Genomic DNA, 13933 nt, shown 5'->3' with positions numbered 1-13933 from the left:
ATAAAATTAAAAATAATATTAGAAATACTCTAAAACATAATTTATGTTCAAGAATATTCAGTCTCTTATACAAAAGTGAATTTTTTTTTTTGGTGACTATACAAAAGTGAATTTAAAAAGGACTACTCATTTTTTCTCGGTTTACAGTTTTATAAGTAGTTTAAAAAAGCATTGTGTTAATAAAAGAGATTTTTTTTTAATAATAAAGTCAAATATTTCAAACTAACAAAAAAACTCAATTTTAAAATGAACAAATTATTAAAATATGAAAAATTTTAGTCTAAAATTAATATTTTAGACCAAAAATTAATTTTTTATTTAAACAAAATATAAAAAATAATAAATAAATGAACCTATCCATTTAGTTCGATAGACTTCCTCTAAATAGTTTACACTTTTTAATTTGAAAATTTGAAGACTCATATATATTTAATATATAATTTACTCCCCTCTTTAAATAGACGAGTCTAAACAAACTGAATAAACCTGTTAGAGAACCATATGTACAAATAAAAGTTCTTTAAAATGTTATATTATAACAACGTGTTTGTTAGACTTGTTACACTCCATTTTGTGCATATAAGACTAGACTAAAATTTACACAAACAATGACATCTAGTCATTGTTCTATATTTATTATATTATTTCAAAAAAAAAAATCTAGATATGAAAATGAATCGGTTAATAAATGTTTCAAAAGCATTGGTTAATAAATAGGAAAAGTCTAGGAGACCAGCAACTTTGTTAAATTCTGGCCAGCATGTAACCAGCAAAGAAAAGTGAGCTATTGGATGAAATTTCACACCAATCTCACACCATTAAAACCATCATTGATGGTTACAAATCACAAAAGTTACTGCCCCTAACATTCCTCTAATAAATAAAGTAAAATATTTTATTTATTTCAATATATTAAAATTTTAATTTTTTTATATTTTTATTAATTTTTTTTATATAGTATTAGGGATTTTAACCAATAAAAAGGGACCCTAGCAAATTAGCAATCGAGCAAAACCAAAAGAAATAACGAAGTTAACAGCACAAAGAAAAAGTACCAAGTCACGAAAACTGAACAGAAGAGAAGAGGAATTTTTTTTTTTGCCCTATCTTCAAAACTTAGCTCCAAACTAACAAGATTCACCTTCGTTGCTTCAAATTCTTCATACAATGTTCTACAGAGGGTAACAACACTTTATCTACCTCTTTGTTTTCTTGTTTCAATTCTTTTTTTTCTTTCCTTTGTTCTTATTATTACCTAATTAGGATTGGGGATTTTTCCCCCTTTTCTATCTTAAGCAAATCGTGGCTTAATTTCTTAATTCTATTGAATTTTCTTTTCTGTCTTTCCCCTCTTTTTATTATGATTGTGTTGACATGTTTTTAAATTGTCAAATTTTCACCGACCCGTAATGGTAATTGGTTCATTTCTTTTACGAAATTTTGAACTATCTTCCTTTTGCTCTCAAATTCGGAACAAATTATATTTAATTATAGGTGAATAATGAATAGTGATGAATGGTGAGTTACTTACAAGTGTTGTCTCAATAAAGTAATGGAAAAACGTATGAGAGGGAATGCTCGAGTTATAGGATTTCAGATAAATGATATGATTGCAATTATAGCTGTAATGTATTCCTTGCATTATGATAAAGCTGTTGCTGCATAAAACTGAATGCTGGGAAGAACAAACCCTTTACTCTTACTAATTATTTGTTTTGGAATGAAATTTTGTTCAATGTGTTATAAGTAACCAAGGGGAGAATTTCGAAGTCATATTAACACTTATGAGTTAGGAAGGCATGGAGGGGTGTATGCAGAATAGTTTGCAGCTTATGGGGTTTCTCTATAAGTTTGGGTCTTCCTTAAGTTCTAGTTTTCAATGCATGAAATAGTAGAGGTCCACCTTTTTATTATTGCGTTCATTCCGCAATATTACTATTTTTAAAGAATTCAAGATATTCTAATTGATTGTCATTTTACTCAACACAAATAGAATTTCTGATACCATTATTATCTTTGCTTTCCTTACATTCATTTCGTTGCCACTTATTTTAGTGACAGTGATCAGTGATATGATATGTAAATTTCTCTTTTCTACTTGGTATTTTAGTCATTTAGATCTAGAGCACTCTTATATTTTCTTAATCCTAGTGCATAACCTTAAAAGACTAACATTGTGAACTAGAGGGGCTAATAGAAATGTTTCTTGAAATGCCTCAACTTTACCATCACAAATTACTTAACAGACATAATTCAGAATGCAAGTGATTCAATAGTTAAAACATTTGGCCGCATCCTAATGTAAGGTGTTATGCACAGACTTCATATTTAATATTTGTCATAGTTATACAACAATGTGATCATGGACTATTGCATTTCTTAAGTTCTTATGGACTATTGTTTTCCTGATTGTTTGTTATGGATTATTGGCTGTACTAGATGAGAATATGGTGACTACTGTGGTCTTTTGTCTTTTTTGCTTGATGATATTATGCATAAAATTGGGATCCTCCATCTCTTCCCTCACACACATATAACAGGTTCACTTAAGAAACCTGAAGGGATAGTATCAACTGGCATACTGCTGCTTGTGACTAAATATTGATTAATTTGTCAATTTGTTTGTGGTCATCGCTGATGGCTCATCATGCATTTCTATTAGTCCATCTGCTTATCACTATCTGAGTAATTAAGTCAAAGAGCAGTTTGTTTAAAGATGCTGTCTTGCATTGGTGTTCAGTCATTTGTTTGTGTATGCTTCATGTTCAGAGCTTCCTGTTCAATGAAAATAAGTGAACTTTTTTCATTAATAACTAAATAAATAATGAAAACAAGTGCTTTTTGTTTAAGGTATTTCTGCACCTTTTGTGTTGAACTTAAGAGATTGTTTGTGCTTCGGTGTTGTTATTTGTTATGAAAAAATGCTTAGCGACATGATTAAGCTGATCCTCTAATTTAGATGTGTCAAGTGGTAGTGTAGTAGGTAGTAACCAAGCATTTATTAGGTGCCCTTTGAATGAGATTTTAGACCCAAACTTTAGATTAAGACTTAAGACCACTATCAAAAGTCTAAGTTGAACCACGTGAGAAGTAATTTGTGTTATTTGTGCTGTCTTTTGCTCTTTTGTTCATGGCAACTGTGGTTTATGATATCCTTTACTTATGATATATCTATAATCTATGTCTTCTATAGGATTATTGGTTGTCATTCTTCTTTCCCTTTTGCACCAAAAAGTAGCATGCCAATGTAAAAGGAATTTGCTTATGCAAGTTTATTCTGCTTTCTTTATCAGTAACTTGCTTTATAGAAAAATTCCTCTATAGCCTTCTGATTTCTTGTTTTATGATTTAACTACATCCCAAGAACTTAAAGGATGGATTCCATCTCACTTAGGCATCCATCATTAATAATTTCATTTGAGGATTGAGCCATTTATGGGGATTTTCAGTAGGTTTAAATCTTAATAGGCGACTGACTTGTCTGCCTTATTTATTTATTGATGTTGACATGGCTTCCTTCTGTTGCTACTTGATGCCATGTAAAAGTCTAGAGGCATGGATTTGAAACCTCAAAAAAGTTGGGAGGAAGAGGGAAAATGATTTCTGCCTAATGTGGCAGAGAGAGGGTAAAAATGAAGAGGGGGAGGGGCAGTGGGAGAGAGAGGATTATGATTGCCTTATAGAAGAAGGAACAAGATGGTTTATAATGTTATAGAATAGAAAGGCAAGAGTGAAGTTATATGAGACTTATTAACATTCACAACATGATGCAGTTTCTTGGTTTGGCAATGAGCATGTTTAATTTTGGTATTAATTTTCTGCATTCATTTTCAGATTTTTTTTATTGAGAAAAGATGTGAAAAACGGTGAAAACAACAAATTTGATCCCTGTTTTCATTTCCGTTCTCCCTTTTTCCATCACAAATGCTAAAAACGTAAAAACATTGAAAAAGAAATTAGAAAAGAAAATAGAAACCAGAAGTAAGATTTTGATATCTCCTTATAATTATTCAAGACCTAATGTTTATACTAGAGTGGATTATGTTTGAAGGATTAAAACAGTCACGTATCTTTTGAGGACTAGTTTGAAGTTTACACTATTTTATCATCATGTATATTTGTTAACTAATAACGAGCTTCTTAATTTCTGTTATGGTTATGGATCAAAATTGCAGTAAATATGCTGATGGTGGTGATGGGCGTGAAATGGCTGCAAAGCGTCAGCGGACTGTAGATCCGGGATCTTCATTCTATGGTACTTCCCCCGGTTCCAGTTTTATGTACAATCCAACTCCATATGGATATGTCAGCCAACCACCACCTCCTCCACCTTTTCCCGTTGTTCGATTGCGTGGCCTCCCATTCGATTGCACTGAAACTGATGTGGCCGAGTTCTTCCATGGCCTTGATATAGTTGATGTTCTTTTTGTTCACAAAGGTGGAAAGTTCACTGGTGAAGCCTTCTGCGTTCTGGGTTATCCTCTTCAAGTCGACTTTGCTCTTCAAAGAAACAGGCAGAACATAGGTAGAAGATATGTCGAGGTTTTCAGAAGCAAGAGGCAGGAATACTACAAGGCAATTGCAAATGAGGTTTCAGATACTCGAAGTAGTTCACCCCGTCGAAGTGCACCTCGGGCTAAATCATACGATGATGGAAAAGACTCAGCTGAGCATACCGGGGTGTTGCGGCTGAGGGGATTGCCATTTTCTGCTAGCAAGGATGACATAATGGACTTCTTCAAGGATTTTGTGCTGTCCGAAGATTCTGTTCATATTGTAATGAACTCGGAAGGCAGGCCATCCGGAGAGGCTTACGTGGAATTCACAAATGCCGAAGATTCTAAAGCGGCAATGGCAAAGGATAGGATGACACTCGGAAGTCGCTACATAGAGTTATTTCCTTCATCACACGGTGAGATGGAAGATGCAGTTTCAAGAGGACGGTGATTCCCTTGGTTGACTCTCTCCCTTTCTCCTTTGTAGTTGTAATTGTTAGCTTGAGCTTTTATATGATTTAAGATTTTGCTTCAATAGACATTGCTTTACTATATTTGTTTTAGGATATATAATTATATACAGATATGCTTTTCAATATGCTGATTAAAATACGAGCATTTGCCTGGATTGTGAATTATGTGGATTATTTTTCTGGTCACCTGCCACCAGATTCTTGTGACTAGTTCGGTTTAGTCTACATAGAAGCTTTGAAATTGGATTGTAGATGGTAAAATTCAGTCATTTTAAAGGCCGAGTTTGGAAATTAAGGAGCAAAAGAAGGGGATAATTTTTCAAGGAACTTTTATTCTAAGTTTTCTTTTGGTTTTTGGAGCTGAAAATTTCCTCTTTTTTTTTGGAGGATTTTTTCCAACGGGCACATGGGCTGAGTATTGCTTGAGCAAGTTTTGTTTTAGGCAATAAGGGAAACAAAAACCAAGAGACACAATGCTTACATGTGCATCTTATAATATGTAGAATGTTCTGTTTCTTATTTTTTTGTTATTATTGCTGCTTCAAAGATTATCCAACGATGCCAATTGCCAAAGGAAATGAGGTTAAATTATAGTTTGAGTTTGGTGGATCAACATGAAAATTAGTTTACTTTACAACAAAACATCAATTTATCACTCGTGTATCTAATCATATGATGCAGTAATTTGTCGTTCGACATTAATTAATCACTTCCTAAAAGAGAAATGATTTTGCCCATATTTCTTTTTTTCATCAAGTTGCTAATTCTTCTTAATTATTGATCGGTGCAGAAATGAACATATTTCTTATTTCATAAATCAACTCGATATAAAAAAAATTGAGACTATAAATAACAAAACTCATTATATCAAATGTCAAATAGACTGGTCTTTATATTTTAGTTTGCTCATTTCAAACCGTGCAAGTAAATTGAATTTCAACTTGTTGAGTTTCCAATTGAGTTTGAAATAACTCATGATTTAGTATAAACTCTAAACTAAAATTGTCAAGTGTTGTAATTTCCAGGTAGCAAGCACATCTAACTACTAAAATTTGTTGTGTACCACATATTGCACATAAAATCTCTCCAATAATTGCAAATAAAATTCTTTGCCAAATTAATTGCTTTTATTTAATAAATGTATATTGACATGTGTATGTATCACAAATATATCAAACCAGGTGTATTTTTTTAATAATGCAAATTAAAGTAGTACTATTATAATATTATGATTTAACTTATATTCTCATTCTCTATGCTTCAAATGGTGAATTCCTTGCAGCATGGAATTTTTCTTTCATCATTATTGCAGCTGAATGAAACTGTAATTTGGCACGTGAATTTTAGGGCTCTCTTGTGCATGGTTATCAGTTACCACCCATAACAAATCAACCTTGTTTTCAACTCAAAGATTTTGTCAGTCCGAAAACTCAGACATATGCAAGCCTGACATTATTTGCATGGTAAATTAAATGAGCACCTTAAATAGTCGAACCGGGTTAACAGGAACCGATAATTTATTATTTGGTTCGATAAAACATCGGTTGAACCAATCAAAATTGGTTAAACCGCGTTGAATCGTGGCGTTTTTAACCATTAATTGGTTCAAAAAATTATAAAATAAAAAAATATTTAAAAAAAGAATATTTATGTGTATTTTATTTTAAGATATATTTTTCCTGGAAGTATATGTCAGCTATGATAATCTATTTTCTATTTTGCAAAATTTTTTAAAAAACAAAAAAGTACACATAAATAGGAAAATAGTTTGAAGAAAATTGTAAAAGAAAATTACATAATTGAAAAAGACAAGGCAAGAACATTACATAAAGGTTAACTTGTACAGTATTTAGCGTCACTAAAATGAGAATTTGTTAGGTGTTTTTCCGAATAGAAGTTTCAATCTTCTAATAATATAAAAATAATTTAATTTTTATCTACTGTTAATGTAAAAAAAATTTCTACAAATAATTAATTTTGTCACATACATAAAAATAATTAATTTTTTAAATTTATTATTTAAAAAATTATCTAAATACATGTATTTAACTAAATAACGGTATAAAATTCTTTATATTGTTAATATATTAAAATTAAACTTTTCATGATCCCTTTTAACACAATTTTTTTTTAATACAGAAAAAAAAAACTAGTGTCCAAAGTCTTAAAATTCTTTTTCAAATATTAAACTCAATGTAGGACACACAACGTATTAACCCTCCATCGTAGTTATCATTTTTTTTTTTTCAACTCCAATAATAATTTTCTTATGTAGGCTCTCAAACATTCTCACATATATCTATCTTCAGTTCTTACTCGTTCCTACACATATTTTACTATAAACCAATTAATTAAGGGGCTTGTTACCTTAACTATGCTCATCATCATCATCATCATTATTCTCCTAAAAAAATTCTATTATATATATATATATATATATATATATATATATATATATTTTAATTATTTCTCGGTTAGTTCAAAGTTTGGCGTAAATAATTGTCATTAGCAACCTATCACACTCTTTTGACTTGTATATGTTTATCCTAATATATATATATATAGTACTAGCTAGCGATTCCAACTTCAAAATATTCTTTGGTGGTAAAATGTGCATGCATGAATAAATTACTCTATTTCATTTTGCATTACACGAGTGAATGAATAATAATATAAATAAATAATATATTGATGTGATAACCTGAGTGAAAAACAGAGCAAATTAAAATAAATAATTAAAGAGTGAATATCCAACTCCATGTTGATAATTCTTTTCAAGGACTAAGAAGTTTTTAAACCAATTTTTTTTCTATTTTTTTATATTTAATTTTGTGAGACTAATTAATTTTTTTGTTAATGATCTATCTTTAAAATATATTTATGTGATATGTTAATCATTAATATATTTTAAATTTAATTTTTATAAATAAAAATAATTTAAAAATTATTAATATTTCTTAATTTTACATAATAAACTTAACTAATATATTTAAAAAAGTTAATAAAAAATAAAAACTAAATAATTTTAATAATTATTCTTAAAAAATAACAATACTCTCAATAAAAAAATTTATTATTTTTAATTAATTTTTAATAGATAAATCAACAGTTTAACGTATTATATAAATTTATTCTATTAATATCGATAGAAAATATTAATAAAAAAATCAATCTTATAAAAATAAAAATAAAAAACAAAAAAAGATATTTTTTTAATAAAAAATCTCATTACCTTTTAAAATAATTATCAAACATCGTTTAAGATTTTTTCTCTTAAATAAAAGGAAAGGATCATGTAGCTATAGGGAACAGAGTTTCTAGGATCCTATGAGGAAACTATACAAAAATGAATTTCATTCATCAGGGGTCTGATCCTGATAAGATCATGTGAAGCTATGATTTTGGGCTAAAAGACAAAACAGTGGGACTATTAAAAGACAAGAGACTCTGAGAAATTGAGAACCCCTCCTTCGATTTTTCAACTCCATAATAAATAATAAAGGAAAAGTCTAGGAGGCTAGCAGTTTTGTTGAATTTTGGCCAGCATGTAACCAGCAGAGAAATGTGAGTCATTGGATGAAATCTCACATCAATCACACACTATTAGATCATCATTGATGACTATTTAATGGCTACCAATCACAAAAGTTGCTGGCCCCTTAGCATTGCTCAATAATAAATTAAATAATTAATTACCAAACAAACACATCAATTAGTGGCCGCACAAATAATAATACTTTTTATGGATTATATTGCGAGAATCTTAACTATTACTACCTCTTCCTCGGGCACCGCTACTACAAAAATATTAAGTATATAACATAGGTTTCAATCAAGCAATTTTGGTAGTATATTAGTATGTGTAATTGTGGCATTATTGATAAATTATGACTATGCAAAACGTCGTTTCATATTTATAATATATACAAAGGTAAAAACTCAGGTGAAGCCGACTTCACGTGAAGTTGATATCTAAGAGTCGTTAGATGAAAATTTAGTCAACTCAGTCAAATTATCTAACGACTCTCAGATATCAACTTCACGTGAAATCGACTGTACCTGAGTTTCTACCATATACAAATTAAAACTGTATATTTGTGCTCATATATATCTCATAAGTTAACTAGAACTCAATTTAATTATATTAAATAGGCTTGAGCTTAAATTAACTCTCCACCTTTTAGAATACAATAATACTTCACCGATAAACCCAATTAAACAACTACTTGAAATAAACTAACCAAAAAAAATAAATAAATAAATAAAGGAAAAAAATATTGTAGTAGAATAGATGAAATAGCACCTATTTTTATAGTTGTTTAATTAAATTGTTGATGTATCATTAGCCTTAAGAATATCATTCATATTTTTTATTTTACTTTTAGATTTTTTAAAATAATCTATCTAAATTTTTATTTTATGAATAATACTACACATCTAAATTTTTTTGTTAATTAATCAAGTTTAACTAACTTAATCTAACATATATAATAAAAATCAATTATAACTAACATTATTCTAAGTCTTATATTATTTATCTTAGTTAAATTTAACTAAGAAGTGTAGCATTATTCTTATTTTATCTAAGTTATATACTTCATCAACTTAAATGTGGGTCATTTATTGATATTCGAAAGAGTACTAAGGATAAATATATATATATATATATATATATATATATATATATATTAAAAAGCTTATGTAGGCTTAATTTTGTTTATTTAAATATGGGACATTTATTGGTGTATTCTATATATTCACCTTTTTTTTTATCTTTAATTTGTGTGTTTTTTATTTTGTCAAATAAAATTACTTTAATTTTGTTAATTTTTTTATCTTTAATTTTTATTTATGGAGTTTCATACTCTTTAATTTAAATAAATAACTTATTTAGATTTATTAAAAATTTCTTTGTTGAGTGGTAATAACGATAACAAAAGAGCAATAAAATTATCCATACATATATACATGTCCCTACTTATTTGAATTTTATTTTGGTGAAGCGAAAATTTGAACTTTAGAAGGCATGTAACAATAAGGTAACACATTATATAACTAACACATTAAATATTATGTGGGTGATTAAAACTTGAAACAAAAGAAGATTCTGTATGATTTTAATTAACTAATAGTAGGTCTCCTTTATATGCTTTTGGCAATTGATGAAATCCCAAAAATTGAAGTCATGATCCATGAATAAAGCTTTAATAAGTTCTGGGTCCCAAATATTTGAATGAGCCACTCTCTCCCTCCCTTTGACTGGTAGCTATTGGGGCAGCCCTGCCCGCTGCCCGTCATATTTATCTAGCTTCCAATATAAATTGCCCTAAGAATTTTTGCACACGAGAGTGTCAATAAAATCTCTTACCTTCCCAAATTTCATTCCCTCTTTAATTTCTCCTCTCTCACTACCTAGGGTTTAATTGGGGCTATCTCTTGAATAAAATTGGTATTTATTATTTTTATTATTACAAGAAAAAGTATAAAAATTAATTTTTAGTTTGTTAATATTAATTATTTATAAAATTTAAGATTAACTATTTATGATTAAAAATTTAAATTTTAATATAAATAAAATAATTTTTAAAAAATTGATTGATGTTAATTGAAAAAAATTAATTATCTATTATTATTATTATTTTGATGCACTTAGTCACTTATAATATAAGGAGACCACTTTAATTATTAAACCCGATTTTATCCAATCGAATTATATAATTTAAATTAAATATCTTTAAATTTTTTGATAAAAAGACAAATATATTTTTGACTTTTTATTTTGCAGACATTTGAATTCCTAAAAATTAAAAAAATATAATTAGATCTCTAAAAAAAATTGGGTTTATTGTTATCGTTATAAAAAAATCGATTTTATTCTAATTTGTTAAGAAATTTAAAAATAGTCGGTTCATTAATATATTCCATAATAATACGGCACGTAAGCGTCTTTAGAAAAAGATGTTTGACGCGTCTTTATGTAAGCATTCTCCATAATATAAATCGTTTTATACGGTTGTTTAATCGTATTTATTTTTTTTGGATAATTATTAAAATATAATTTTTTTTAGTGATGTAACATTACATAATTAAATACACGCATAAAATTGTGTTTTATATCGATAGTGTACTGAAATTAAATTAAATTATTATTAGTTGAGAAAATTAGGAAACCTATTTGGTAACCTTGTGATAGAGATTGTTATTTGCACTCAAAGAGTTTTGGTATTTTAGTGTGGAAGCATTATTATTACAAGAGTTTCTTTTGAGCATTTCAAAGTCCAATAGGATAAGGCTTTGTGTGTTGTGTTGTGTCATCTCAAAATCTCTCTTCTTCTCTCTATAACCCTTTCAATTTCAACAACCTTCTTCTCTTCTCTTGTTTTCTTCTTCATACCAAAGCTTGCTTCTCTCTCATGGCACCTTCTGGAAGGACAATAACAACATCAGAACCAACAAAACCAAAGACAAAGAAAAGAAGAAACTTGAAGAAGCAACAAAAAAGAGAGAACAAGAAAAGGAAAGAAGAAGAAGTTGATGAGGTCATTGATGACGTAAGCGGTGGTTGTTGTTCAACACCAAAAGGAGAGAAATTTAGAATACCAGAGATTTCAACGTGTCCTCCAGCACCAAAGAAGCAAAGGGTAATTTCGTCATCTTCAAATTGCTCTTTGCGTCGGTCACCACTCTCATTCTTTTCACCCCCTGATTTGGACCTCTTCTTCTTCATCGCTCTTTCCAGAACAGATGTCTCTGTTTGATTTTCATTTTCTTCTTCTTCTTTTTATGTGTGTTCATAGATACCATATATTATATATTAATAATAATATAATAAGATCATATATCACACTACTTTAGAGGATCCACTACTTTTGGAGTGCTTTTTTATATTATATATTTTTTGTTTCTTTTTTTCTCTTCATATATAGTTATGACTAGCAAAATTTGAGCTACATATATATATGATTTGAGAAATTTAGATTTTTGGTGTGGTTGATCTTAGGAGAATAGGTAGTTATTGCTTTCCTTTCTTTTTATTTCCACTAATTTTAATTAGGACTGAATTTAGTTGGGATTATGGCTCTCCAACTAAATTTTATTTAGGAGATATATATATATGTTCTGACTTTTTTGGTGTAAGTTTAAAGTGTGGTGAGTGCAAATGTAATGGGTTTGGTTTTGAGGGTGTTTGTGAGTGTTCAAGCTTGCAATTAACTCTCTACAGAAGCTTTCAGTTGTTAATTCTTAATTATTAGTCAAACTTTAATTTCAGAGAGAAAGTACTTCTCTCTTCTCTATTTATTTTAATTTCTTTCCTACTACTATCTCTCTTAATGCCCCCACTAGATAATAAGGATTACAATAATGTTTGGAGACTAAAAAAAATTAGTCAAAACAACTAATAAAATTTGTCTTAGTTAGTAATTATTAATAATATTATATTAATAAATATCAAATAAGACAAATTAAATTTAAACTGTTTTTATTTTTTTGTTCTCTAACATCAGCGTAATAATTATATGATTTAATTAGTTTGGGAATGTGTTAAAAATTGCATGTACTAAAGTTAAAGGTAATGTTAATCAATGAATCCTTAGATGTCTTAATTAAGGTGGGTTCAAGTCATATGAATAATAAGTTGCCTTAACACTAATAAAAGAACTTCGTCCTCCAAATAGTTCTATTTGATTCGGGTAAGATTGCCTCAAATTAGAGCCACTTGTTTTCACCGGAAAAAAAAAATTATCTATTATATACTTTTAAAGTACATATTAAAATTATAAAATAAATTTTTTATTAAAAATATAAAAAAATTAAATTTTTAATATATTTATTAAATAAAAATATTTAAATTTTTTACTAAAAATAAATTTATTATGTACGCTAAAAACACATATTAACTAATTAAACTCTATTTAATATTTATTAGAGTAAATTACCATTTGTATACATAATACATGAAAGATACAAATGCTGATAAATGTACCCATATAAGAATAAAACGATAATTGTACCCACAAAGATAGCTTCCGTGTGCCAAGAATACCCTAACAGACCAATTATGTAACCAACATCCGGGTACTCTTGGCACACGGAAGCCATCTTCGATGGTTATAATTATCGTTTTATTCTTATATGGGTACATTTGTCAATATCTGTATCTTTTATGGGTACAAATGGTAATTTATTCATATTTATTAATTGTTAATTCAATATATACTCTTTTTACATGCACCGCACTTTCCATGCATACAAGCATGTATGGTATAATAAATGCAAAACGCATAGTAGTAGCATCTTTTATTTAAGTTGACATTATTAAACGGGGAATTGATTAAGAGTTTGATTTTAATTCAGCAATTAGTATTTAGTAGTAGTTGTTGGTAGGCCTAAACCCCACTAATCATAACACTGTGGCACTATGTTTGGTCTACAACATTAATTAAATGAACCAAGCTAGTGTATAACTGTATATTAGTCAAACTTAGGGTCCACCGTCTCCCTTATACCCCTGCTATAATAAGGTCACTTCTCATCAATTTTTCTTAACAAAAATAATTAAGGGTATATATATATATACACTTGCATTTTCATAGAAGGCTTTCTAACTTCTGCTAGCTATTGCCCTTATTTGGATCCAACGAGGATGTATAAATTCTACATTACAGATAGGATATTATATATGGGAATGAATCTTTCTTTTTTTTTTATGTAAATTATATTCATATTAATATTGTTGCTATATGTTATTTTTATCATTAATTGGAAAGAGAATACCAAATATCAGATTAAAAAAAATCGATTATAATACGTGTATACTAAAATTAGCTGCCACAGTTAGTGGCTGATTTTAATGGTAGATTTTAGTATACGAATAATATTTTTAAAAAAATTATATATAAAAACATCAGAATAATTAAGGAAGAATATAATATAAAAAAAAAAAAAAAACACACTTACATTTTC

General features: G+C 28.5%; 2 protein-coding genes across 2 annotated transcripts; both read left to right on the top strand.

Annotated features, from left to right (window-relative positions):
- Window positions 1-1006: 1006 nt before the first annotated feature.
- On the top strand, window positions 1007-5134 carry LOC107611453 (RNA-binding (RRM/RBD/RNP motifs) family protein). Its single transcript, XM_016313400.3, has 2 exons — window positions 1007-1181; window positions 4176-5134. The coding sequence occupies exons 1-2, from the start codon at window positions 1168-1170 to the stop codon at window positions 4945-4947; spliced, it is 786 nt and encodes a 261-aa protein (XP_016168886.1). The 5' UTR covers window positions 1007-1167; the 3' UTR covers window positions 4948-5134.
- Window positions 5135-11196: 6062 nt separating this feature from the next.
- On the top strand, window positions 11197-12268 carry LOC148575624 (cyclin-dependent protein kinase inhibitor SMR13). Its single transcript, XM_088502375.1, has one exon. It carries the CDS (start codon window positions 11383-11385, stop codon window positions 11725-11727), a length of 345 nt encoding a protein of 114 aa, XP_088358501.1. The 5' UTR covers window positions 11197-11382; the 3' UTR covers window positions 11728-12268.
- Window positions 12269-13933: the final 1665 nt, after the last annotated feature.

Source organism: Arachis ipaensis, chromosome B1 (assembly GCF_059453495.1).
Source record: "Arachis ipaensis isolate K30076 ecotype BB chromosome B1, ASM5945349v1, whole genome shotgun sequence".
NCBI classification, from domain to species: Eukaryota; Viridiplantae; Streptophyta; class Magnoliopsida; order Fabales; family Fabaceae; genus Arachis; species Arachis ipaensis.
The sequence above is the reverse complement of the archived record's forward strand: the minus strand, read 5'-3'. Positions and strand labels throughout refer to the sequence as shown.

What these genes read in the sequence shown, in the direction of transcription:
- LOC148575624 (XM_088502375.1), top strand. Translation starts at nt 11,383, where the DNA reads ATGGCACCTTCTGGAAGGACAATAACAACATCAGAACCAACAAAACCA.